This window comes from Erpetoichthys calabaricus, chromosome 14, assembly GCF_900747795.2.
Source record: "Erpetoichthys calabaricus chromosome 14, fErpCal1.3, whole genome shotgun sequence".
Taxonomy (NCBI): domain Eukaryota; kingdom Metazoa; phylum Chordata; class Cladistia; order Polypteriformes; family Polypteridae; genus Erpetoichthys; species Erpetoichthys calabaricus.
In genome coordinates, this window is record NC_041407.2 from 2,459,153 (window position 1) to 2,486,069 (window position 26,917).

The following is a 26,917-nucleotide window of genomic DNA, read 5'->3' on the forward strand; positions in this document are numbered from 1 at the left end:
AGATGCAGTTATAACTTTTATTTCAAAGCTCCATCGTGGGGGGGGGGCTCCCATTCCGCTTGGTGTTATCATCCCCATGGCTCAGCGCAATAAAATAGCTTTGTTGTCGTCCTTGGCAGGTGAAGGAGATCGAGGTGGAGTTGGACGCGGAGCAGAAGCGGCATGGAGAGAGCGTGAAGACCCTCCGCAAGAACGAGCGGCGTCTCAAGGAGCTGGTCTTCCAGGCGGAGGAAGACCAGAAGAACCAACACCGCATGCAGGAGCTGGTGGAGAGGCTGCAGAACAAGCTGAAGGCCTACAAGAGACAAGTGGAGGAAGCCGTACGTAGCGCGCTGTCCGGACCCCTGACCCCTAACTCGTGTGCTGCCCATCCTTTTAATTCTCTGTCATTCTGGAAAATTCTCTTATCACGTCCCAGCTTGGTCTGAGCCTGGCATCGGTTCCACTTCCTGGGTCACCACCGATAGGAGATGCCAAGCCCAAGTCCTCGCAGTGTTAGGCCTTTCATGTGTTAAGACACCCAGGCACTCGTTTAGTTACGTCAAGTTGTATTCAGCCATTTTGTAGAACGCTGCACCTTCCCGAGTGTCTCTGAGTTGTGGCCGATCAGGCTGAGGTCCAAATGTCAAACAAAAGCCTTCAGCTTTACCCAACATGTCCGCTTTGAACTGGAGAATGTTAGATAACTACTTGACCCCAAGACGCATCTTATAACCTCGGTGTGTGTGTCTGTCTGCATGTTCCAAGAGATGGCATTTCCAGCCTTTTGTGCCCACGGGAGGCTGTAGTGATGATGATGGTGTGGTCTGGTCTGGTGATTTCATTCCCTCGCACAGTTTCCAGACTCACAACTGGCATCTCTCTGCTGCATGGGAGAGCCCAGAAATAGACGGGGACACAGTAGGAGGCATGCTGGGAAACTGGCGACGTTTACAGTTAGCCGCGGATCGTTTAACAAGAGTTTTAATGGACTTGGCATTGACAAATGTCGGCGCCTTGCTGCACTGTACGTGATGTGTGACACAGACGTCCTCTAGGGCGCGTTGTTCATCTAAATAGGAAGATGGCGGCAGTATCTAGGTGACGAGTCGTACGGTTTTACATCCGGAAGTAGAAGTGTGGGAGCATGTGCAGTTAAACGACGATGACGTTGGCCGCCCAGGGGGACCTACTGTGCTGAAGGGTAAAGGCAGCACACCTACAACGCGTCACCACGTCCAAATCGAGCATCCTGCACTTGACCAAGTCCACCCGCCGGACTGCACATTCTATGCTGGTGCGCCATCATCAGGCCAACGGACCACGAGAAGGACCTTCACGCGGACCTAAAAACTGCCGGTAGCACCCCTGGACTCCTCACTGTCCTGCTTTTTAATGACGGCACCTGTGGAATTCTGGTCCCGGATCTTGGGAGGACTGCAGGCTCCCCGACGATTGGCTACTCAGTCTGCGCAAAAAAAAAAAAAAGTAGTTAAGGATGATCTGTCATTGTCTTTGTTCCTGAATCTACAGAGAAAAGTGAAAGTTTGGCCGTGCGTCGCATCACACGATAGGAACACAAAACTGCGATGTCCAGCGGAGCTGCTCACTCGTTATTTTCTGTCGAAAGGCGTCGATGGGATATCAGGGAGCTTAATATTCCAACACGGCATCTGTGAACTCACAGATCTGTACGCACCTAGGACTCCATGCGTCCCTTGTAAAAGGAAGATCTGGACCAGCTGACCCGCTTAGGTCCCCCACGACACCATCAAGTGGAAGGTTGAAGGCCCCTGAGGTCCTCCTGTCCACCACACTGCTTGGTCGCTTATCCTTCCATACGTTTGTGTGAAATTCACCCTCCGAGTGTCCCGCCGTGTTCTTGATGAGCTCGTTTTAAAAAGTCACCATCTCGATCGTCTGCACTGATTGCCTTCGTAACTCCAGTCAAGTCTCCTCTTCATCTTTCCTCATAACTCATCTCCTAGACTCACACTGGTCGCTCTTCTCTGGACTGTTTCTAGCCCCTCTTTGTAGTCCAGAGACCCAAAGCTGCATCCAGGACTCGTAGATGAGGCCTCACCAGTGCATCATCAAGCTTGAGCAGAACCTCCTTGGTCTTGTACTGCAGACGTCAAGGCGCTATATAACCTGCCATGCTGTTAGTCTTCCTCTGGCCATTTAGGGTCGAGTCAACTAGGACTTTCAAGACTCAGCCCTCCCGTCGTGCATTCAAACCTCGCATATCGACTTCCTACGTGTCACACTTCACACTTACTGCCATTACATGTCATCGTCCACAACTCTGGCCGAGTCTCTCCGGGATGACTCAACAGATTCAAGATCATCTGCCCGTCCACCACACCTGGCATCACCCGGCAACTTAACCAGCTTGTTCTTTATTTTCCCATCAGGGTTGCTTTGGGTGAGGCCTATGCCAGGGGCACTGCAAGCATGGCAGAAAACCACTCTTAAAACTGCCTGGTATCATCTGCAAACTTAACCCTTAAACCACCACATACTTTGGGGGGGGGGGGGTAATGCCCCCCTGGACGCCAAATACTTTTTTTTTGCTGCACTTTTTCAGGAAACGTCACAATTCACCAAGAAAAAGTGAAATTTTAATGGAACACATGCAGAGAGCATCACAGTTACTGCAACCCTCTTCATTTTACACAATGCCAATAAACTGTAAAAACTATCAGCAATCTATTATTATACGTACAAGGTGCAAGTAACGCCATCGATGAATCACCACGCCGACGGCGCTTGAACTGGCTGACGTTTGCAGGCTCATCTAGTGCAGCCGCTCAATCCCAGGGACAGCTGGGGGGGCGCCGGTGAGCATGAGCTGGCACGGACTGAACAGCTCCGGCGTGCTGGCAAAGTGCACTGGACACCGACTCTAGCCGGTTGTGGCGGTTTAAGGGTTAACGAGTGCGTTATGGAAGGTGTCCCAGCCGACCTGAACGCATTACGAGGTTTCAATGTGATCTTTGTGGCAGACGACCAGGGACCTTGCGCCACTGGGGCGTCTGGAGAAGGGCAATATCTTCCCTGGGGGCGCAAGAGGGCAGGCCCCCTGGATTGCATCGGGAGCTTTTGCATTTGGAGCTTGGAAGTTCAACCCTGTTGGGGTCTGTAGCCACCGCCAGGGGGCGCCTGGACTGCAGCACTTCCACCACACCAGGAAGTGCTGCGGGAAGTTCATCAGGGGGCACCTGGCACACAACATCAAAGGGGCCACCTCACTCACCCCATTCGGGGAGCCAGAGGATGGAGCTTGTGGGAGAGGAGTGGAGGCAGCAGAAGAAAAGCAAGAGAGAAGGACCGATTGGGATTTGTGCAGGAAGAGAGAGAAACGAAAATAAATGGGTGGGCTTTTGGACTTGCGTGTGTCCTGGCTGTCTGTCTGGGTGTCTGTCTGTCTGTCTGTCTGTGCTCCTGGCTGATCTCCCACATCTTTCTTTTAGGAGGAACAGGCCAACGTGAACCTGGTGAAGTATCGCAAGACGGTCCACGAGCTGGATGACGCCGAGGAAAGGGCAGACATCGCCGAGGCGGCGCTCACGAAAATCCGAACCAAGAACCGGGCGAGCTTTGGGAAAGGCTACTCCTCGGTAAGAGTATGGATGGTTTTTGGGGGCCATGCTGAGATAGATACCGGGCCAGTTTAAAGCCACCGATTCACTTACCTGACACGAAGAGGACCCTTAGTCCGTGTCCTGGTGAGGCAGCCTCAACCCCCCATTGTTACCTGCAGCTGCTCGTTGTCAAGTAGAGCCCCCTCTCCTAACATTCCCCCCCCCTTTCTCTGTGCAGGGCTACAGCACCCCATTCACCGGCACCATCAGGTCTCCAAGTTCTGCGGGATCCGAAGGTCGAGGTGAAAAACTAATTGGTGACGAAGACACGGCCTCCCTCATTCCTGCGTATCTCAATTCACTTAAGAAGCTGATGATTGATTAGGAGGAGGAGGAGGAGGAAAAAAAAATACAGTTCAAATCAAACTATGCAATAAAACAGCTTGGGGGGGTAAAAAACGGAAAGTGTGACCACCCTGTAGAGCCCACTCTGCTGACCCCTGCCCACATTTGGGTATGCAAACCTCCCACCCGTTTCTTTTCTACTCCCAATGTCTTTTTCTTTCTGTAAAAGTTAATAGGATGGCAGTGCTGACCCCAGGGGGTACAGGATGCCAGGTGGGGGGGGGGGGCACACATACCCATCTGCCCATGATATCTGGCTCAGTGTGCCACCCCACTTTGTATATACAAGGACACGGCATTTCAAGGGTCACAGCTAAACCCACCTGCTTTTGCAATGTTAGCTCAGACGTTGGTGGTCTCGTGGCCACCGGTTTATGATCGCGATCTCGTCAGACGTGCGAGTTTGGGGCATTTTTTCCAGAATATGCGCTTTATACACAATTTAAGAATTTTTCTGCACACTTTAATTTACTAACATGTTATATGAATTGGGATGGCGGGGGGGGGTCTCCACTATTAAGGCAGCTTGGCCAAAATAGAATATTCAAAATGGTACCCACGTCCACATGAGCTTCAAGAAGACCCTCGGCCCGGTCATAGACGGCGTAAACCGACGACTCCAAAGGGTTCAAATGCCACACGAGGCGAAGGGAAAACGTTCTGAGGTCCATCAAGTCAGCTCAGCAGGGTTGGACAAGGGGGGCACCGAGGCTTTGGATGCCCGCCGTTGATGACTCCAGTTCTTTAAGCCCGGTGGTCCTGGCCTTTTTACACACTCGTCGTGGGTGCAGGTAAAGCCGTCTTGTTTATTCTTGTTATTCGTTGGCCGTTTTGAATGTCGGGCCGCTGACTTTTAGCTTCTGTGTCCAAAGTCAAGAAGTTGAACTATTCAGATGCCAGTTCTTTACGTTTGGAAAGCAGCAAACTACATAAGGGCCCCGAGAATGGAAATTCCTAAGGTTTGCATTGGAAGCTTTGTCCGCTGCGAGAGCCGCCAAGAAATAAAAAGCAAGCAGCAGTTTTCAAGTTTGTCTCAAAATGTCGGTTTGTGACGCTCTGTTATGTTGGTGTAGAGTTTTAATAAACTATTAATGTACCCTTCACCTGCCTGTAAAGTGTCACGTGTGTGCGTCTGAGGGTCCCCTCCCGGGCTCGGGTACCATGCTGGGACATGAGGGGCGCAGTCACTTGCTCCACCCACACCTAATGAGAGCAACTAACTCCGCCCCTTCTGGTCCAAGGACTGTTAAGACCAATAGGTGGCAACGTGCCCACCTAATGACAGACCGCTACTCTTTGGAGGTCTCACAGTCAAACCTTTCATGTGCGTGTCTGTCTGATTTGCCTTGTTGGCATCATCGTTAATTAGAAGGGGTGACCGGGCTGACCCCCCCCCAACATTTCTTTTGGACTTGGGTGTTCATCGCTTGACTGCAGTATTTAAAGTTAACGAAACACCAGAGCTATGCCAGCCGTATTGGGTGGGGGGGATGCACGGCCGGTTGTGGACGGGATGTCCATTCGCTGACTGGGGCGCGTGCTGCTCAGAAGGAGCCCACTTCCATTTGCACATATTCTTACCCTTGCTGCGTCTAGCAGAGGATCATGGGAAGGATCAGCTGCATTGCGTCAGGTTACTCGTTAATTTAAAAAGTAAAATCGGATTGCGTGTCACTCTGCTGCCCTCCAGATTGTGCTGTGGCATTCAGAAATTTGGCGATGCCTGAGATAAGCGAGACGGGAGGAGGAGGAGAAGGAATCACGCGAGCGCCGGGACGTTTGACTTACTGCAGACGCTTCTACCCGCAGGGCTGCTGCTAACGCGTGCGGAGTGAATACGTAGGTGGGTGGGCAGAGTGGATGGGGTGTGTGCGGACCACACGATCCTTCACAGTAACCCGGTTAAGGGTTTACACGGCCACATCATCGGGGCGCTCGCCGAGACAGTGGCCTCCATTTAATTCTCAAACCGGAGTAAGAGTTTACACAGCGTTTAGAAATCTTGTGTGAAGTGTTGAGACCCCCACTTCGGGATCGTAAGAAGACCCAAAGCGTGAGGGGCGACAAACATCACGACATTTGGGGAAAAAAAGAGGAGAAGTAGTGCTGTAAAAAAACGGAAGTGGAGTTGCACGTCTACTTACAAAGTCCACCGTGTCGTAAAGTTAAATTCACTTTGTCTGTACGCCTTCGGCCCCTAAACGGAGGGTCCCTGCTCACTGCTGCTTCTTCAGAGGAGGAGCCCCCTAGAAAACAAGACAGATGGGCTGGCGAAGGTCGAAACTCCACACGAAGTGAACCCAGAGAATTATGGAGCGACCCTTCAAGTGGATTAGCGGGGGTCTCCCACGCTGGAATAAAGTGCAGGCTGGGTGGTCACTCAAGGAAGCTCCGGGGGGATTCAGTTTAGAAAGAAACAAAAGCCGAGCATCTAAACCTGTAAAACTGGAGGAAGATGATGAGGTGAACGGCGTGGATTTGCATTTCGGACAAAACACACGTTCAGCTCTGAAGGTCGAGATTAGCAACGCGGAGAACAACGCGCCGATGTGGACCACCGCCACCGCCACTCAGCACGGCCTTATTTAAATAGCTTTTATTGTGGAATAATGGAAAACATTCTTTATTAGTTATCTGCTGTCAACATTTACAGTCTTTTCAAACTCTTAAGAGATTTTGTTACATACACAACAAGTCGGCCGTGTTACATGGAGAGCTCACGCGATATTCAGGATATTTACAAGAGCGATGGAGAAGTTCACACACACACACACAGACACACACCCCTTGGTTCAAAATATCAAATTACATTTAAAGAGAAATTTTAATTTAAAAAAAAAAAAAAAGGTGTTAGTCAGTAGAAAAATAAGAACACGGCCCGGTGGTCTCTTTGTAGCTCGTTTTCCCACAGTGGTGTCCTTTTACGTCAATGAGGCCGCCATTTTGAAATGCTCTGTCTGACTGAGACGTTCCTGGATATTGACATATTGGCGTTCATTCAGATTTAAAACAGGAGCTATTATATATATTTAGGGGGTTCTTGCACCCTTCTTTTTGTTGACCCCAATCCTGCCCTTTTCTAGTATCTTCCAGACCCCTTCACACAATCAGTCGCCACTTCTGGGGGGTAATTGAGGATGAACGTCAGAGAGATGGCGATTACTTAATCAACCTGTGGCGACTCACCGTCCAACATCTGCGACCCGTTAACGTGACGCAACAACGGCGACCCCAACTCGTTTAACAAAATCAATGGGGGCCGATGTGTGTCGGTGTGGTAGGCCCACTCAGCTGGACGTACTCGATGTTAATGGTGGATGTTGTGATGTCGATACTTACCGGTATTCTGATATTTTAAAACACGAACAGGGTTTCCAGAACGTTTTATTGTCACGACTCACTGTTGCCCTTGTTAGCGTCTCCAACACCCATTCGTCGTCGAAGGCTCAAGCAGGTCATCGATTTTGGGAGTAACTGAGGAGAATCAAGGATGATTGTCGGAGTGACGCCGATTTCTTAATCAACCCACGGCGACCCAATTAGCATTAAATACAACGGTAACTCGTGACGCAGCGGCAGAAACCCGTGACCTCGTCCCCCGCCGTTTAAGCAACCCTGATCTATACGATGAAACTCTGCTGGATTTCATTCAGCGTTGACGATGGTTGTTGCGATGTTCAAGATGGCCGTTGTGATGTCGATACTCATTCTGATTTAAAACACAAACAAAATGGAGACATCAGGGTTTCTTAAACGTTTTTCTGTCACACCCTAAATTTTGCCCTTTTTTAGCGTCTAACACCCATTTGTCGTTGGACGCTCAAACAGGTCATCGATTTTGGGGGTAATTGAGGATAATCAAGTAATGAGGAGAATTGAGGATGATCGTAGGAGTGGCGCCGATTTCTTAACTCGCTGTGACCCATTAGCATTAAATACGACGGTAACTCGTGACGCGGCGGTGGAAACCCGTGATCCCGCCCCCCACGGTTTAAGCAGCCATGATCTATACGATAAAAGCTGATTATGTCTTTTGGACTTCATTCAGCATTAATGAGGGATGTTGTGATGTTAAAGACGGGGGCAGAATTCTAATTTAAAACACAAACGGTCTCCATCAGGGTTTCTTAAACGTTTTTCTGTCACACTTTTTTAGCGTCTAACACCCATTTGTCGTTGAACGCTCAAACAAGTCATCGATTTTGGGGGTAATCGAGGAGAATCGAGTAATGATCATCGGAGTCACGCCGATTTCTTAACCAACCCACGGCGACTCGCTGCGACCCATTAGCATTAAATACGACAGTAACTCATGACGCAATGGCGAAAACCCGTGACCCCACCCCCCACCATTTAAGATACGATAAAAGCCGATTTCCATCTGTTGGACTTCATTCAGCGTTAACGAGGGATGTTGTGATGTTAAAGATGGGGACAGAATTTGAATTTAAAAACACAAACTATCTCCATCACGGTCGTTTTTTTTGGCCCATTTTTGCGTCTTCGACACAGTGAAGTGGTCATCGATTTTGGGGGCCGTCGAGGACGATCGTCAGAGCGAGGTGCCGATTGCTTAATCAACCAGCGGCGACTCTTCGCAAGCTGCCCGCGACCCGTTAGCATTAACTATAACAGTAACCTGTGACCCGATGGTGGCAACTCCCAACCCAATTTGAGTTGCGACTCGTGGTTTAAGAAACCCTGATGTGTACAACAGAAGTGGACTGCTGTGGTTCCTGTGGCAGGTCCATACTCGGCGTTAATGAGGCATGCTGTGCTGTTGGTGTTCATCCAGCTTTAAAATGTGAAGAATTCATAGACAAGAAGCCGATTTCTGTCAGTTTCGCTCTGCTGGGCTTCTTCAATGCTAACATTTATGGCACTGGGTGTGTGTTGGGATACGATGTGATGAAGCGCATGGCATGTTTATTCCAGCAGATGGCGCATCACTGCTATTGAGAATCGTATAGAAAATAAAGACAAGTGGAAGGTAGAACGCTGGAAGGAACATTTAAATTGAAACAAAAATGTAGTAAATAAAAAGAACGATGATAGAAGGAGTACTCCTTTCATTTGGGTGGGCTACCCTCATTAATGTAGCAACATGAGAGCAGAATTAAATAACAAATTCAGTTGACAGCCACAATGAGGGCAGACTGGCCAATCAGGACCCGAGATTGAGACCCCAATATCAGACCATCAGGGTGGCAAGCCTATCGTTTTTTTTTTTTTTTTTTAATTAACACCACCAGGAGAAGAGGATCACAGACGTGACAGGATTTGTAACAAACTTTAAAGTTGGAGAACCCAGCGGCCGGGTTTAAAAGCACAGCTGCATTCGTATTGTTGTGTAATTCAAACAGAAGACCACCGTCACCATTTCTATTAGGACAAAAAAAACAAAACACACACACATCTGGACGGGCCGCGGCTTAGAATCTCAAGTTAGGAGAGCAGGGAGCAACGAGCGGTACAGAAAAGGAAAAAGGGGCCGCAAGCAGGGGGGCCCAGAATACGACTGGAATGTACAGAGTCCAAAAACGGGCACAGCCACAGCAGCTGAAATGTACACAGAATACAAGAATTATATACACGCTTGGCATTGCAAAGACCACTCGGACCACTCCACCTGGGCTGGAGGACCGGCAGGTTAAGAACGTCGACAGAGTCAGGTGGACTGTGGACAGAAGGCACTGAAAAGAAATGTGCACACTGGCACGCGGGGCACTGGCAGCAGACTGGTAAAGGGTAACCCACCGGGATAGGTGGGTGAAGAAGGAAAAAAGAAAATGCAGACATCATGTGCCAAAACGAGGTGACACAGCGGCCCACCGAGCCACACTGTGAGGGCAGACACGGTGGGACAAAAGTGTCCTCTCAGGGCCATCGCACGACACTTCAGGGTACGAGGCCTCGGCGAATTTCATTTAAGGTGGTGATGTTTTAATCTGGAAATGTGCATCTGTCGTACACGTACATACTGCCTGTGTAGCTACAATAGTCTCAAAATCTACCATATATAATTACAGAAAACTTAATCCCATGGGGCAGTTCAAATAAAAATTTACAGTAAAGTTGTTTTAATTAAGGAAATTGTATGTAAGCCTCCTTTTAATAACCCTGTGATATAGAAATGTATCTGCGTACGTACACACACACACACAGTATATATATATATATTATATATATATATTATATATAACACGCACATTATACTGTATGTAGATATTATATACACACACAGGGTGAGTCAAAATGATGTCAACACTAACGGATTCTTTTTATCTCGACTGCACCTTTCCAGGTCGATGGGTAGGTCATAGCGGACCACTGCCATGGCCTCCACACTCCCCTGATTCGTGATTTCTGGTTATGGGGTGTGCTGAAGGACCAGCACATGGAGAGTTCAATGACCTGAAGGACCGAATACGCACTGTGGTATCATCTGTTCTCAACGAAATGTGTGTCTGAGCTTCACACGGTGCTGTAGCTCGTTGGTTTGTGTGTTGAATGTGATGGTGGACAGCTTGAGACATTCCTGCAAGTCATCTGGCACATAGCAAGTGTGTTTTGTGAATAAATTGTTTCCGCCATTGAAATGTTAACATCATTTTGACTTGCCCTATATATATATATAACAAACCCCACTTGCTTTACCGTAGTACAAATGCAGTATTGTTCACAGAAATACATATAATATACACTGTGACACTAAATAAAGGTTTACACATGATATAAAGTGTGTGTGTGTGTGTGTTTGTATATTTTATATATGAGGAATGTTCAAAAAATTTCTGCACTTTTATACTGTCATTGGAAACAGCGAGTAGTAATGGAGTAGTAATTGAGCAATAAAAAGTTGGTACGACGCTGGGAGAATTGCATCTCAAATGACGATGTAGAAAAGCGACATCATTTATTTTTGAGATTTTTAATAAATAGAGTTAAAAAAAAAAAGTGCGGAAATGTTTTGCACGTCCCTCATATATACATATACACACACACACACACACACACACACACACACACGTGTGTAAACTGTAATGCTATATAAATTATACAGGCCTAAGTATAAATATTTACAATCCTGATTTCTTTATATACTGCATATTATATATTATATAATGATGCAACTCAAACCACCTACAACTGAACACCAGCAAAACCAAGGAGCTGGTGGTGGATTTTAGGAGGCCCAGACCCCTCATGGACCCCGAGATCATCAGAGCTGACTGTGCAGACCTATAAATACCTGGGAGTGCAGTGTGTGAATTTCCCCTTGGGATTAGTAAAGTATCTATCTATCTATCTAGCTGGATGATAAACTGGACTGGACTGCCAATACTGATGCTCTGTGTAAGAGAGGACAGAGCCGACTATACTACCTTAGAAGACTGGCGTCCTTCAATCTGCAATAAGATGCTGCAGATGTTCTATCAGACGGTTGTGGCGAGCGCCCTCTTCTACGCGGTGGTGTGCTGGGGAGGCAGCATAAAGAAGAGGGACGCCTCACGCCTGGACAAACTGGTGAGGAAGGCAGGCTCTATTGTAGGCACGGAGCTGGACAGTTTGACATCCGTGGCAGAGCGACGGGTGCTGAGCAGACTCCTGTCAATCATGGAGAATCCACTGCATCCACTGAACAGGATCATCTCCAGACAGAGGAACAGCTTCAGTGACAGACTGCTGTCACTGTCCTGCTCCACTGACAGACTGAGGAGATCGTTCCTCCACCACACTATGAGACTCTTCAATTCCACCCAGGGGGGGAAATTTTAACATTATTCAAAGTTATTGTCAGTTATACCTGCATTGTTATCACTCTTTAATTTAATTTTGTTTCTTTATCACTATGCTGCTGCTGGAATATGTGAATTTCCCCTTGGGGACTAATAAAGTATCTATCTATACACACACACACACGTGGCCTGGGGGGAAAACATGCATCTTCCACACTGGGCATGGGATTTGAACCCAGGACACTACCTGCTACACCGCCATGCCACCCTACATTTAGAATACCACGCACATAGACAGGGCCTGCCTCCTCAAAAGCAAAAACAAACAGTGACATCCTACACTGAAAAATAAAAGCAGAAGCACATTTAACTTTTGAGACTCTGTATTTTTCCGTGAACTTCTATGTATTGTATATATTAGTACACATGCAAAAAAAAAAAAAAAAACCAATACCAATTAACAGTCTTTTTAAAGCAACACATTAGATGCACAAAGTAACAAAATATGCTTTGTGAAGTACCTGAAATTTCCACTAGATGGCAGCATCCACTGCCAATGATGATTGAGTCACAGAAGGGGAGGAGCAAAAAAAAAGGCGGTGCCAAAAGTGGAAGGCGGAGCTGATGAAGAGCAGAGCTGAGCAGATGGCAGTGTGGGAGGAGGGCACAGGCCTGCCCGGTGGTCCTCCTGCCTTCAATTGTGTGTGCCATGATGTGCCTGTGGCGACTCCTGTGTGTGTGTGTGTGTTCAGATACATACATATATATGCGTACACACAAGCAGATACACACACACACACAGTATATGCACGTGTGCACAGAGATGCTGACTGTACGTCCACAAACGCCTCTTCAAGTTTACTTCCCTCCGCCATTCTGGTGATTTTTGATTGTGTGTGACGCTTTTTTCCTTTAAATCCGCAGATTTCAAATTCAGGCTGCCAGTGTGTTTGTCGTCGGGTTTCGTTTGCCCTCGGACCCTCATCAAAGCAGTCCCCTTCAACCAATCAGCTTTAGAGTTTGCCTCTGACCGCACCTGAATGGCACAGGCACTTCTTGACGTGTATTTATTAGCAATTTTTAAAGAGCGATTGCCGTTTTCTTCCTCCCGGCCTGCACACTTTTTACGAGCTGATGAAGATCTTTTTTCATTTTAGAGTTTGTGTTTTTCTTGTGCCCACCCACCTCGATGATGTCAGAGGCTGACCTCCGCTCCCATTGGTTGAAGGTCCTGGATTGGCAGCGTGGCCCTCAATTCGTGTATTGAGTTTGCCATTCATTAAGTTCTTTGGACCACCACCCCCCCCCCCCCAGTAGCCGAGCCGTCCCGTCACACATTCTCATGGACACGGCCTAACAGTTTAAGAGGCCCGTGTGAAGGCAGACCACCACCACCACCCCCCAAACACCCACTCTGTGTAATTCGTTCCTAATAACGGGGTTTATTTTGCCCACTGCGTCCTTCAAGTTAAGGGATGAAGTCACCAAGGTGCGCTTTACCAGTCTGCTCCCAGTTTTGCTTGAAATTAGAATCCAGCAGGCGGCCGGCGGACTTGGATGGCCGGCGCGCTTCTGTCTCGGAGTGCTGTGCTCTGAAGCGGGTCTCGTTGAGACGAGACGACAGTCTATATCTCCATGTTCACCGGCCGGATTTCGCCCGTCTTGTGCTCCTTCACCCAGAGCTCTCGATCTTTGGCGGGGTCGACCTTCTGAAGCAGCTGATCCACTGGCTCCACGGTCTGGAAATGAGAAAGACAGGAGACCCTTTGTTACCCACTCCAAACAAGTCGGTTATCCTGCAAACCCAATTCCACAGGGCGTCCCGTCCTGGCATATCCCCCTTCCGTGAATGTGGGGAGCCACCCTAGGGATGCCACTGGCCAGGTGGGGACAACCAAAAGTGGGCAGGCCATGGGGCATCGGGAGGGTCTCTGAGGACAGAGCCAGACACAATGCCAATGTGAGGCCCTAGGGCCATGTCCAATACAATAGGACAAGGATGTGACAAATGAGGGATGACACTCCCCCCCCCCCCCCCCCCCCAGTCCTTCGAGGTCCTTGGATTAGCCAATAGCTACGCTACCACCATGTCTCATCCTGGCCCTTCTCAAAGGTTGTGGTGGTCCGGTGCCACCGCTCAGATTCACACCGTCGAAGGGACGGCAATTTATTTATCTATTTGATGGGGACACCAGGAGCGCACCCTGCTTTGGCCCGACGAGTCAATGCAATAACGTCAGATATGAAAAAAAACCAAAATATAAACATCACATCAGCAGAAAGCCCACCCTTCTCCCCACAACGATATCAAATACAAAGACACGACACACCAGAGTCCCACCACCAGCCTTGTAGAAGTAAACAGTCCTACCGGTGGTCCTGAGGCTGGGGGTGCGCTCCCCCCGATGAACACGACGACCAATCCAAAAACTACTCGCACCACAGGCCGGCACGACACACTCCGCACATCCGGCGTATAAACGATATTCCACAGACGAGACGAAAACGGGGGGAACACAAACGCACACACAATGCTGAAGATGCTTCTTACTCTGTCGAGCCGGCCCCCTTATAAAGTTCCCAGCAGCCCGTTGCAGACGTCCAATCGGGGCAATACCCTCGGGGCAGGCTGGGAAATGGAGTCCATTAAGCTGCAGCACTGCTACAAGGTGTCCACGTCAACTCCTGACTCGAGTCCTAACCGCACTTCCCCACAGTCGCCTCTGGGTGTCCTCAGTTTGCCATTTTCTTTTGCCAGCTTCACTTTCCGGACCCGTTTAAGGAGTTCAAAGACCTGAATGGAGGTTCTCTACTCCGACCGAACGGGTCTTGTCCTCCGACATGACGGCCGAGCATGCACCTGGTTATTGTCCTCTGCGCCTGTGGTGACCAGAACCGCACACGGGACCCCCGTTGTGGCCTCACTCGTGTGTTATTATGGTCTGAGCAGAACATCTGCTGATTTGAACCAAAGCCGTGGGGTTGCATGTCATGATCAGGTCACTGGAGTCGACGCAAACTGCGACTAAACGGAAATTGGAATGCGGCCGACGTTCCCATTTTCTATTATCATGATGCAAATCGGATTATCGTTTTTAAGATTAGGCACCCAAAGGGGACATTAACATTAGCGACCTATAGGTAACTGGCTTTAGGGTTAGTACCGTATTTACACGTGTACCACGCGCACATTTTTTCCCAAAAATTAGCATTAGAAAATCAGGTGCGTGTCATACACGAGGAAATTTTTTCTGTAATGCTTACTTCTTCCGCTCTCTCGCTCATTCACTCTCTCGCTCTCTCTCTCTCATTCGCTCTCTTTTGCTCTCTCATTCGCTCGCTCTCACTCTCGCTCATTCGCTCTCATTCTCTCTCTCATTCGCTCTCATTCTCTCTCTCTCGCTCTCTCTCTCATTCTCTCTCATTCACTCTCTCGCTCTCTCTCTTTCGCTCGCTCTCGCTCGCTCTCTCATTCACTCTCTCGCTCTCTCATTCACTCTCTCGCTCTCTCATTCACTCTCTCGCTCTCTCATTCACTCTCGTTTTTAAATCAGTTTGCCGTTGTCATTCAGCACAGATAGTACCAAGCGTTTACGCTCCTTCACGGCGGGAGAGAGAAACTAAAAGTGATTTTGGAAGTAGAGAAGGTAGGAAATCGGGCAGCAGGTCGCAAGTACGGTGTTTTCCAGAGTCATGTGTTCGAGATTGGTGACGGAAGAAAGAAAAACTTTCGTCATGCAACAAAAACAGAAGGGCATTTCGCGGAAAACGTGCCCTAAACGCTTCCTATACAATCGCAACGTGCATCGTACACGGTGCAAAACGATTTTCGCGATTTTCTTTGTAAAAATTAGGGTGCGCGTCTTACACGATGGCGCATGGTACACAAGTGAAAACGGTATTTGTGGTTGGGGTCGGCCACTCTAATAATTGAAAATTCAAAAATTAAACCGGGGCGGCGGTCCCACTGATTTGCGTCACGATAATAGAGTGTGTACCCCACTGCGCGTACACTAAATTCAACTCATTCCTGGTTGTTGTTTTTGATCATTTTTTTCATTTTGTAAGTTTTGACTTATCATCTTTAATTCTGCTCCACGTTTGTAACTTCTTTAATAAATAATATAAATAAAGCCCCAACGGCACCGCCAACGCCTTTAAAACCAAACCTTATCAGGTCGCTGGGTGATTCCAGTTGGCCTCGTATCTCGTAGAAGAATTCGCCCGATTGGTCAGGAGTCCTGGGTACCAGAAATCGAGGGCTTTATGTTCCGAGCCCAGAATGACAGAACCTGCCATTTGCCCTTTCAGTCGCCTCGACTCGTTGCTCAGATGACGTCGTCTCAACGTGAATCCCGAGATCTTTCTCTGAGGCTCCGTGTCTCCCATCTTGCGTTTACTACGCGTATTCCTTTCGCCCCACGGGTAGCACTCTGCATGTTTCTACGTTACAGTAAAGCTCGTCCACGTTGTCCCAAATTGGGTTTTTTTGGTGGCCTCCTCGGTGTCGGACTTTGCTGCACTTTTAGTGTCCTCTGCAAATTTCACAATTTTCCTAACGCTACAGAAATCGACGTCTCTAGTAAACGGTCCCCAGGACATATAGGGGGCTACACTTCAGTCGGGAGGCGGGCGACATCAGCAGCTCAACATTCACGTGCTGAACGGTCAGAAAACTCAAACGCCTTGGCAGAGCGGAGTCCACAATCCATAAACTCCTGAATTGCACTTGGGGTCACCCATCACGCACAAGGCAGACGTCGATGTTTAGATTATTAGTGCTCACGGGGGGCACACCGAGTCGTCTGAGACCTTCTCCAGCTGGCACTACCCGGGCACCCCAACCAACGCATAAGGCCCTACCAGCGAAGGGAAGGAGCTTGGCTGCTTATGTCCGCAGGATTCGCTCTCGTCTAGTGGTCAATGGCTGCCGATTCCCTCCCCGTATGTTCCTGCACTCCTGCTCATGCCGTTGTATTCCCAAAGCCCCTTTACTTCCCAATTCCAAGTTGAAGCCCCTCTGAAATTCCCACCCCACTTAACACCACTTAAGGAGCAGCTGGGGACGGCGGCACCGTAACACGACACACGGTCCTCTGTTAGTAACGGCCCACGTTGCAGGCGTAGCAGAGCAAACATGTCGCTGCACGGGCCTCAAAGCCCCCCGGTGTCATGTTAAGGCCCTGTAAGGTGGGCCGGAGGCAGACTCATTTGGGTGGGAGTCAAAGAGGTCACATCCACAGCTGCGGGGCCATCGAGTGCTGCCCGCTAATTAATATCAGACCCAGAATGCCTTGGGGTGAGGCTCTCGACTTCAAATGCAGCAGTGGCGCTTTGGGGGGTCCGCTCGTGTTTTTAAATCGTAAACCTCTGTGGTCTTTGTGTAAAATCTCGGCTGCAGTGCTGGGTTTGCTCCGGTGCTCCGCATCACCGCTTCCCTGGACTGGCAGTTAATGTAAGTGTCCCAGTGCACATCAAACCCCCCAGGTGGAAGCCCCCCCCTCTGTGCCCCCCTCCCCAAACGATTTATAAAGTTAATGAACACATTGTGTACAAAGCATCACAAGGGAATCCCAACACAACTTTGGGGCCCACCCAATGGGGGGGGCTTCTACAGCTCTGTGATGTCACACGCAGGCCTTGCAAAGCATCATGGGAGGGGGGGGCATTTTCAGGGGAAAGACTTGGTCATCGAGGTCACCAGCCAAACGCACAAAAATGAGCGGTGACAAAAGACTTTGGCAAACGTCTCCAGTTAGCAACGTCCTCATTTCTCACTCACAAGTCACCCGAAAAATGCCATCTCAGCAGTGCCATGTGGACAGGTGAAAACTGGGGGGTGGGGGCTATTCTAATCGCACTCTGATTGGTTTGTGCTCATGACGAGACCCTCCCCTTCCCCGACTGGAAGGTGACAGAGCGGGCCCCTTGTAGCTTTGTGAAATGTCACTCACCATCCAACCTGCTATATCCTAACTACAGGGTCACGGGGGTTTGCTGGAGCCAATCCCGGCCAACACAGGGCACAAGGCAGGAACAGACACCCCAGGCGGGGTGCCAGCTTTGTAAAATGTCACCACGTTTTTCTGCAACAGGGTTGACGAGTGCCCTTGCTCTCCAAATTCTTCCTGTAAATTTGCCATGCCACGCTTACTTCCCCAAAGGGCTCTGTACTTATTGTTCCAAAGCACTTCCACTAATGCCCACTAGAGGGGGACAGTCACCAAACACAAAATCCTCACAAATCAAAAGATGGATTTCCTCACACAGAGAGAGAGAGAGAGAGAGAGAGAGAGAGGGTACCAAACACAATGAAGCTCCATGGTGCACAAAGGCAACATGGCACGGAGTGCCAATCCAAATCAGACCGAGTGCCAATCCAAATTCCAAAATCACGGGTGACAAAACAGCAAAAAGTCAAAAAGCAATCACAACAAGCACAAATGTCGACTCACTAACACGCTGGCACATTCACAATGAACCACCAGGAACTGCGAGAGACCCTCTGGATGTATAGGTTGGAGGAGGGCAGTGCCAGGGTGCCATTTATGAAACTTAAGAGGGCACAGAGGGGCACCATTCATGGGACTCGTGTCTGTGTGTGGCTTTGGACCTTCCCACCTCCGAACCCTCCGTCCACACTCTGGACTCAGAGGGGCACCACACTGGTAAGTTACGAGGCCTGCCACAGGCACAGAGGGGAGCCCAGTGGTTAGGGTTAACCCTAACCACTGAAAACGCACCACAGACACAGCAAAGCAACACAGGCTTTGGATCCTTCGGCCTCCAAGAGGTGCCAGGGGTGCATGCAGGTCTCTGCCCGCCTAGGGCTCCATATGGGCAGCTCCTGGCACTGCTTACAAGCCAATATGCCATTGAGTTTTTCCTCCCTTTAATTAGTCTTGACATGAACTCATCACAATAAGCTCAGCAACAATGGCACAGACAATGAGGGCGAGGGCACCTCATACCCAATTCAAATGGCATCAGATGAGCGCCAAGTTGTCACTCAAAGTGTTTCGATTGCCAGCAGAAGTCCAGCCGGCTGCCTGAGGAGCGACAGGAACAAATTCCCATTTTGAAAGCAGCTTTGTGCGGCTCCTCGAGTGGAAGGTGGTGACATTTTCTCATTTTAAACAGAAGGGGGCGACCTTCTCCCACTGTGCTGATTTGGAAGTCACCACAACGGCACTGGTGCTCCCATTACGTGTCAACTGGGAGTAATGGAGGCTCCAGTGTGACCCGAGTGGGGGGGTCTGGGTGTCACATGGCATCTGCTTTGACTGCCGTGAATTGTCCTCATCGGGACACAATTAAGGGGGCACAGAGAGAGCGAGAAGGAGAAATGACCAAAGAGAATGAATTAACGTAAAACTCACCGAGTGTGACAATTGGTGGGAACAAAAACCTGCAGCTAGAGGGGGGGCTCTGGGACTGAGCTCAGTGACAAGGCAAATGACAGTAAGGGGACCACAAGGGGCAGACCCTAGGTGGTGATAGCGAGCCCACAATTGGCATCCAGAACAGTACAAGAATAACATAAGGGACCACCAGGGGCACCCCAAGGCGGAAAGGCCTGACCCCCTAACATGGGGATACCACCTAAAAGTCTCTAAGGTCAATCGCTTAGAGTTCTTTCAATTAAAAAGGGAATCCCGCACCGGAGGACAGCAGTGGAAGTTAAGATGGCAGCCAGGAAGAGCTTCGCCATGCCCAGGGTTGTGCCAATCTGGCAGAACCTGTTGAGTTACGGAGTTGAGGCTGAAACCTCGCAGAGCTTTAAAAAGCGTCAGGACGAGACGGCGGGTCACCTTCGCTATCCTCCAGCTAAACGGTGCTAATGAACCGAATGGCCGCCTCTCACTTATCCCGCACCAAACCGGCGGGCACAGAGACATTCCTTTCACCCACCGCAATGAGTTACTCACGGAGGTCAAGAGGCACAGGGCTGGGAAGAGCGACGGCTTCACTTACACTTTGGTTGAACATGTCGGTCTCGTGCCGCAGCTGGGTGTACTGGCGCAGGTGCTGCCGGATGACCTCCACCCGCTCCACCTCCTGGTGCTCCAGCTCCTGGAAAACACGACAGGGCACTTCAATGATGGCGGCACAGCCTCTGCCAACCTTCACTGGCAGTCAGGAGTCAAAGTGCCCTGTGAAGGTCCCAACAAGTGAGTGTCATAGTTTTCTGACTACATTTTGCCCGACCAACATGTGATGTGTCACTAGTGGCAATGCGCCATCCTTCAAAGACAGTGCTGCCCACTGACGTGGTATCGGGCCGAGTTAATGCCGTCACATCCCCAGAATGCAATTTCAACCATCTCAGATGTCCTCACTTGTTGTCACCCTTGCACCCTTTCACATGGCTGAAGCAGAGAGCAGTGACAAAGTAAAGGGGACAGTCCAGCCGTACCAGCTTGAGGGGCTAGGTGGGCTCCATGACAGGTGCCACATAAAGAGGCCTGCTGATCGACTAACTACCCACCAAGCACATAATCACCTGCACGACTCGTGGTGTATTCTCCGTCCGAAATCCTGGCAGAACTTTATTTAGCCCGATGACTCCTACTGGCTTTATCAGGCTCGGAAATTATAGCAGTTATAATTAAGGCTGAAGCTCCGCCTCTTCTCCACTCTGCCTTAGAATTAAGTCTGAAGCTCCACCCCTCTCTCCCCATTTCTTTAACTTTATAATTGAGGCTGAAACTCCGCCTCTTCTCCCTCTACCTTGTAAGACTGAAGCCCCGCCTCTTCTATCTCCAGCTGTCTACCTTATAAGGTTGAAACTCCAGCCTTAATTATAATGTCGAAAGGTGGAGATAAAAGAGGCAAAGCGCTGGCTGACCTGGCTGGCTCTTCTCTTTCTCCGTCTAATAAGACTGAAGCTCCACCCCTTCTCTCTCCATAACTTTACTCTTACAAAAGAGACTGAAACTCTCTGCCTCTTCACTATCTTATAAATATAACCAAAGCTGTGCCTTTGCTCTCTTATAATTAATGCTGAAGCTTCACCTGTAATCTCTCTATCTTTTAATTGAGACTGAAGCTCCGCCTCTTCTATCTCCATCTTTCTACATAATTAAGGCTAAAGCACTGGCTCCTCTCTCTCTCTCTCTCTCTCTCTCTAAGACAAGCTCCACCTCTTCTCCCTCTCTCTTTACCTTTGTAATTGAAGCTGAAGCTCCGCCTCTTCTCTCTCTCTACCTTATAAATAAAACTGAAGCTCCACTTTTTCTCTCATAACTAAAACCGAAGTTCCACCTCTTCTCTCTTTCTACCTTATAATTGAAACTGAAGCTCCGCCCCTTCTCTCTCTACCATATAATTGAAACTGAAGCTCCGCCCCTTCTCTCTCTACCATACAATTGAAACTCCGCCTCTTCTTTACCTTTGTAATTGAGGCCGAAACTCCGACTCTTTCCTCTCTCTACTTTATAAGAATGAAGCTCCGCTTTTTCTCTCATAACCAATGCCGAAGCTCCACCTCTTCTCCCTCTCTCTCTCTCTCTCTACCATATAATTGAAACTGAAGCTCCGCCTCTTCTCTCCCCATCTCTTTACCTTTGTAATTGAGGCTGAAACTGACTCCTCTCTCTACCTTATAAGACTGAAGCTCCGCCTCTTCTCTATCCCTACCTTATAAATTAAACTGAAGCTCCGCTTTTTCTCTCATAACTAATGCCGAAGCTCCACCCCTTCTCCCTCGCTCTACCTTATAATTGAGGCTGAAGCCCCACCTTTTCTCTCGCTCTCCACCTTATGACTGAAGCTCCACCTCCTCACTCTTTGCACCTTTACATTCAGGCTGTTGCTCCGCCTCTTTTGTTGGTATGTTACACTCCAGTGTGCTTCACTCCTTCCCATTTTTTTTTTTTTTAATTTCTTTTTCTTTTTTATCTTCTTTTATAATCTCTGATTTTTCAGGTTAGCTCTTTAGCAGATGCCAGCTGCGCACCTGTGATTGTTCACAAGACCCTTTTGTCATTTACATGCCAGACCTCAGAACGTTCAGTGGACTTTGGGGATGGCGGGCTGCGAGTGGCAGCTGCAAGCACAGACTTGGAGATCAGACTGGACAGCGGCAGGAGTGACCCTCCCAGCCCAGGGAGGGGGTGTCTATCGGTCTGTCTGTCTGTCTGTCTTTGCAAATTGTATGTAAAATTACTTGACAAGGCGCTACACTTAGACACCTACCAAAGTTGTCGTCACCATTTCTTCAAACCACTTCGACTGAGCCTGGTTATAGAAATCCACACAGCGCATGAGCTCATCCCCTGCAGGGAGAAATGAAAAGGGCCATTAAGAAACAAAACGCTTCACAAGAGAAAGCTGCAGACAAGCATTCCAGTTGTGCCAGGCCTGAAAGTCCCAGTTGGCGTGTGTACCCATCGCACAATAAATGACAGAAACAAAGGAGCCAAACAACACGGCATTGAGAACTGAAATGTGTCAGAGACAGGAGGGGACCCAAAGAAACAGAGAGATGAAGATGTCACGGCACTGTCTGTAACAAGCACTGAGGGGGAGAGAACAGAAGAGGAAAGGCGCTATATAATAGACAGACAGACATACAGATATAAACAGCACTGTATACGGGACAGATGACATAATACAAAGAGAGACAGAAATGTAAGGTAGTATATAATAAGGAGACAGACATACAGACACTATGACAGACGGATATGAAAGATGCTATATAATAAAACAGAAACAGACAGGCATACAGTATATAACTAGACAGAGAGACAGATATGAAAGACACTATAATAGACAGAAGGACAGACATGACACACCAAATAAAAGATTTATATATGAAAAAGGCGCTATATAATAGACAGATGGACAGATAAAGGGCACTATATAATAGATAGACATTAAATGTGCTATAAAAGAGGTGTATGGTACATTTCGTATCTGCTTAATAGACTGAGACTGACAGAAAGACCGCTATGAAAGGCACTATAATTGACACACAGACATGAGAAGCACAATCTAATACACAGAGTTAGACTTGGAAGGCATCATAAATAGGCAGACATGAAAAAATTATGATAGACAAAAAGTCAGAAAGACAGATTGTATCCTTTATAGCTCTCTAATAGACAGACGGACATGAAAGGCACTACATACTGGACAGACCGAGTGAGACGGACCTTCTATAACAGACAGACATGAGAAAAGCACCGAATCACAGATGGATATGAAAGGCTAGTTAGACAAGCAGAAGGCTTCTCCTGTACCAAAAGGCGCCATATAAGACCGGCAGGTGAAGTTCGGTACATCAGAACGCCAATTCTGCGACGCTTTAAGCCATAAAGCTCATTTGTCCGCGTGTCTCTGCTGGCCACTTACTGTAATTGCAGTCGCATTGACTAAAAACAAACAGATTTTAGTTATGAGCCCCTTAATATTTGACTCCGTTTCTTCAGGTTTAATTGTTAAATAAAAGCCATTTTTTAGTTCGGGTTTATAAATTAGTGAGTGTCAAATAAAGATTTAACGTTTTATTTCCGTCAAGTAGCTTTCAGCGATGTTCTGCTCAGCCCTCTTCGGGAGGCCCAGCCGTAGACTGTAATGACGGGAGTGTCCAGCAGAGGGCAGCATAAGCTCAGAGTTGTGCGGCGCTCCTCAATGAAGTCGCAAGTCTCAGTAGCGCCACTGATGCGCAGCCTCTGCTCGGTCTGTTCATGCCCACCCTATCCCCTTGTCTACTGGGGGGCCGGGCAGCGTCGTTTCCTCCTACATGCCCGAGACACGCATATGAAGTGAATCGACGGCCATAACTTGGCCTGGCGTGGATGATGTGTGCCCAGTGCTGTGTCCGCACTGGGACGCTGCCTTCATTCCTGCTAAATGAAATCCAAAAACAATTTCCGTAACCCACTTCAAGGCACATTTTGGCCTCCTTCATTCCTGTTGTTTTCTGCTGCACTTTCCTGTCGCTGAACTAATGAATTAGGGGGCTATTTTTAGAGAACAGGCACGCAACGCCCACCATCAAACAATGTGCTCACAAAAAGGAGACAAATAAGTGAATAAGCCATGAGCTCCCAAACCACCAGGGGAGCAGAGCCAGTCGGGCCCGGTCCAACTCCAGAACATTCTTTGTGAGCCTCACTGTGGTCCGGTCCAGGTGGTCCAGCAGTCACCCCAAAGCCTGGAGGATCTCAGTAAGTCCAGCACAAGCGGCAGAGCACAGTTTGAAGACACTTTGGGCTGGCGCCTCACTTAACGTGTTCAAAGCGACCGAGTGAACCCGAGGACGGGGGAGCGGCGCCGCGCTGGGGGTCTCACTTTATTATAAACTCCCACATTTCTCCAGATAGTTTAGTTTTTGGATTCCTCTCCTCTGTTGTTAAGACACAACTAGCGAGCTCTGGGGGACCTCGGCACCAGACGCCATGTGTCGCAACACTTTAAATAATTGAAAACAGCAAATCGTCCAAGATTAGGGATAACACTAAAGCTCTGGCAGGCGTCCTCTTCAGCGATACTCCAGTTAGGAACTCCAGCTGACGGCAATTTTGGGTTTGTGTTTTGAGTTAGGTGTGCCGTTTTTCTTTTCTTTTTGACTTCCCGGTTTTTGGTCTCCTTTCCGACTTTAAATGTTAACTTTTTTAATTTCCAGGTTTCGTACGGTTTCTGTATCCTGACGTTTCTTTGGTAGTACTGTTATTGGGTTAGCCACCTGCAGAAATGTAATGGAATATCTGGATTGCAAACATCAGCCTGACAAAAAAGTCCGTGCACCTGAGGTCCGGTTCATTACGCCACAATGTAAGGCCCCCCCACTTTAAGGCATCCCATCTTGAAGAGAATTCAATTCATTTACAAATCACTGAGAACGTTCTGATGGGCATCTGTCGTAACGGCCCCCATGTTCAAATTTTGGGCTTTGGTTACCAGAAAGACCCTCATCTTGAATGGGACTGGGAAGTCAGTGAGGGAATCAGTGCAGGATTTACGTATAAGCTACACAAGCTATAGCTTAGGGCCCCCGCCTTGTTGGGGGCCCCCAAAACAAATTGTCCGAGTGAGCAATTGTCATATACAGTATACTTAAATATACTACAGCATTATTTGTCCCAATCAGGCCCGGCCTTAGCCATAGGCGAAGTAGGCGACCGCCTAGCGCCCCGGCGTCCGAGGGGCCCCGGATCGACTCCTTGGTCTAATTTTCACGCATTTCACAGAGCTTCCAGGGGGGCCCTGGACCCCCCTTTCGCCTAGGGCCCCATAATACCCAAGACCGGGCCTGGAGGGAATCCACCTGGAAATTAGTCCGCCACTCTGATTCGTTTAAAGCGACGGCTTTGGGAGCTTAATAATGCAAAGCAGACAAGATGGCTCCGCCCTGCCGCTTACCAGAACACGTTAGGATCGGCACTCCGTTTGACAAGTGGACGTCTGCCTTTCTGCGGCCGGGTTCGAGCGGGTATTCATTTTTAATGGTAAGACGACGACGTTCTTTGCGAAGTGATGAGTGAAATCGTTCAAGCAAAACTGAATTCGCAGCAAAGCAAATCTCGCCAGAGTGAAATTTATCGCGAAAGGGTTCACACCAGATTGAATTTCAATTCGCAGCGAAGCGGGTTGTGCCAAATTGAATTGAAATCTAATTGGAAATGACGCGATCTGCACATTATCAGTGAAACAACTGCACTTTAAACAATTGAATTTGCAGACAAACGATTCACGGCAAATCAAATCTGAATTCATAGCAAAGCGATTTGAACGAACTTGAATCTGCAACAAAATGTCTCTCACCAAATCAAACTAGCGTAGGGGGTGGGGGGGGGCGGGTGTGCTTGACAATTCGCATCCAGCTGAGTTCGCAGTGAAATGACTTGCGGCAAAAATAGAATTCACAGAGAAACAGTTTGAACAAAATTCAATTTGTAGCAATGTTCAACGTTTCACTTTTTCGGGCGAGGAACTGCTAAATAAATTCAATTTCACGTTCAGCACAATCGGTGTCCTCAACAAGAAGGAAGACGCGTAGCTTCTGTTCGGAAGCGTTTTCATGCGTTAATTCTGCACGTATCGGCCTGTCATTTTAGGATTTAAATAAACATCTCGGGGGTGGTTGGGGGGGGGGAATCCATAAATAAAACGAATCTACGGGTAAATAAGCTCAGCAAAGAAACGGCAAATGGCAGGTCACGGCGGTTTGGCGGTGGCGACTTTTTTGCGTGGCCCGGTAATAAGTACGATGGTGAGCTTTAGGGCGTCTCTGAGTGGAAAAAATAGGCACCGTCTTCAAAAACGTACCTCACTTGGCGGCGTTACACCCCTGCAGTGTGTGTGTGTGTGTGTGTGTGTAGACGAGACTTCAGGGGGCAAAACCTCCCAAATCTCCAGAGACGCTCCTTCGCGCCTTTCGCCGATTGTGAAATCCCGTTTTTGAAACCCGCGTGCGACTCCACTTGCCTGTGTCGCTCATCTTTATTCTTTGCGTTGTTGAATTATTTTATACTTTTTTTTTATTTACTTTGCTTTTTATAATATTTTCATACTTAAATATTTTTTTTAATTGATTGTCACCGTGTCTCTGAGGGGCACAAAAGAGGCACATGACCTGCATTGTGAGGGAGCGTCAGTTACGACACTACGGCCATGTGTCGCGATTACCCGAGGACGATCCGGCTCGTAGGATCCTCTTTGTTGGGGACCCCAGCGTCTGGACCAGGCCAAGGGGACACCCACGTAACACCTGGCAGAGGCAGATAGAGGGTGGGACTGGACCGCGTGTCTGCCTGGGGGGCTGCAAACGGGATCCCGTCGCGTGGTGGGTGCTGTACCAGTGCATGCTCCCCAACTTGACTTGACTCCCTTACCCTTTCAACAGCTGATGCCACCCATTAATAATAAGTGTTGCCTACAGTGCCCCCTCCTGTTAAAGAGGGTAACTGCACTCCCAAGTCTGTGGTGATCTCACATACAAAGCCTAACAAACTCCAGCGCTTTTAATGGAGTTTAGGAGGCTAACTGAACAACACTCAATGCAAAGCAGGGACCACCTGACGGGACCCCAGTCTCTCTCACACACACACACACACACATTTCAGAATCACATGTTCACCATCCACATGTGGAGAATGAGACCTGAACACTCAGGGCACAGGATCCACAAGGCAGCGGGCACTCACCCCTGTGCCACCTGTGGTGAGCAGCTGGAATCTTTACCCAGCTGGGACACCCTGAGTG

The 26,917-nt window shown here is 48.7% G+C and overlaps 2 protein-coding genes across 8 annotated transcripts in view; one reads left to right on the forward strand and one right to left on the reverse strand.

The window, feature by feature from the left end:
• The window catches only part of LOC114665161 (putative uncharacterized protein MYH16), a 115,894-nt gene extending 111,941 nt beyond the window's left edge, over positions 1 to 3,953 (forward strand). For all 5 annotated transcript variants that reach the window (XM_051918795.1, XM_051918793.1, XM_028819578.2 and 2 more), the window contains 3 exons: positions 120 to 320; positions 3,453 to 3,599; positions 3,802 to 3,953. In XM_051918795.1, the coding sequence (XP_051774755.1) occupies positions 120 to 320; positions 3,453 to 3,599; positions 3,802 to 3,948 (495 nt within the window). In that variant the 3' untranslated portion in view covers positions 3,949 to 3,953. The remainder of the gene's footprint in view (positions 1 to 119; positions 321 to 3,452; positions 3,600 to 3,801) is intronic.
• A 2,595-nt stretch (positions 3,954 to 6,548) lies between these two features.
• Positions 6,549 to 26,917, reverse strand: part of LOC114665163 (growth arrest-specific protein 7-like) — a 147,567-nt gene continuing 127,198 nt past the window's right edge. For all 3 annotated transcript variants that reach the window (XM_051918817.1, XM_028819580.2, XM_028819582.2), the window contains 3 exons: positions 21,905 to 21,984; positions 19,682 to 19,780; positions 6,549 to 13,446 (listed from right to left, as the gene is read on the reverse strand). In XM_051918817.1, the coding sequence (XP_051774777.1) occupies positions 13,333 to 13,446; positions 19,682 to 19,780; positions 21,905 to 21,984 (293 nt within the window). In that variant the 3' untranslated portion in view covers positions 6,549 to 13,332. The remainder of the gene's footprint in view (positions 13,447 to 19,681; positions 19,781 to 21,904; positions 21,985 to 26,917) is intronic.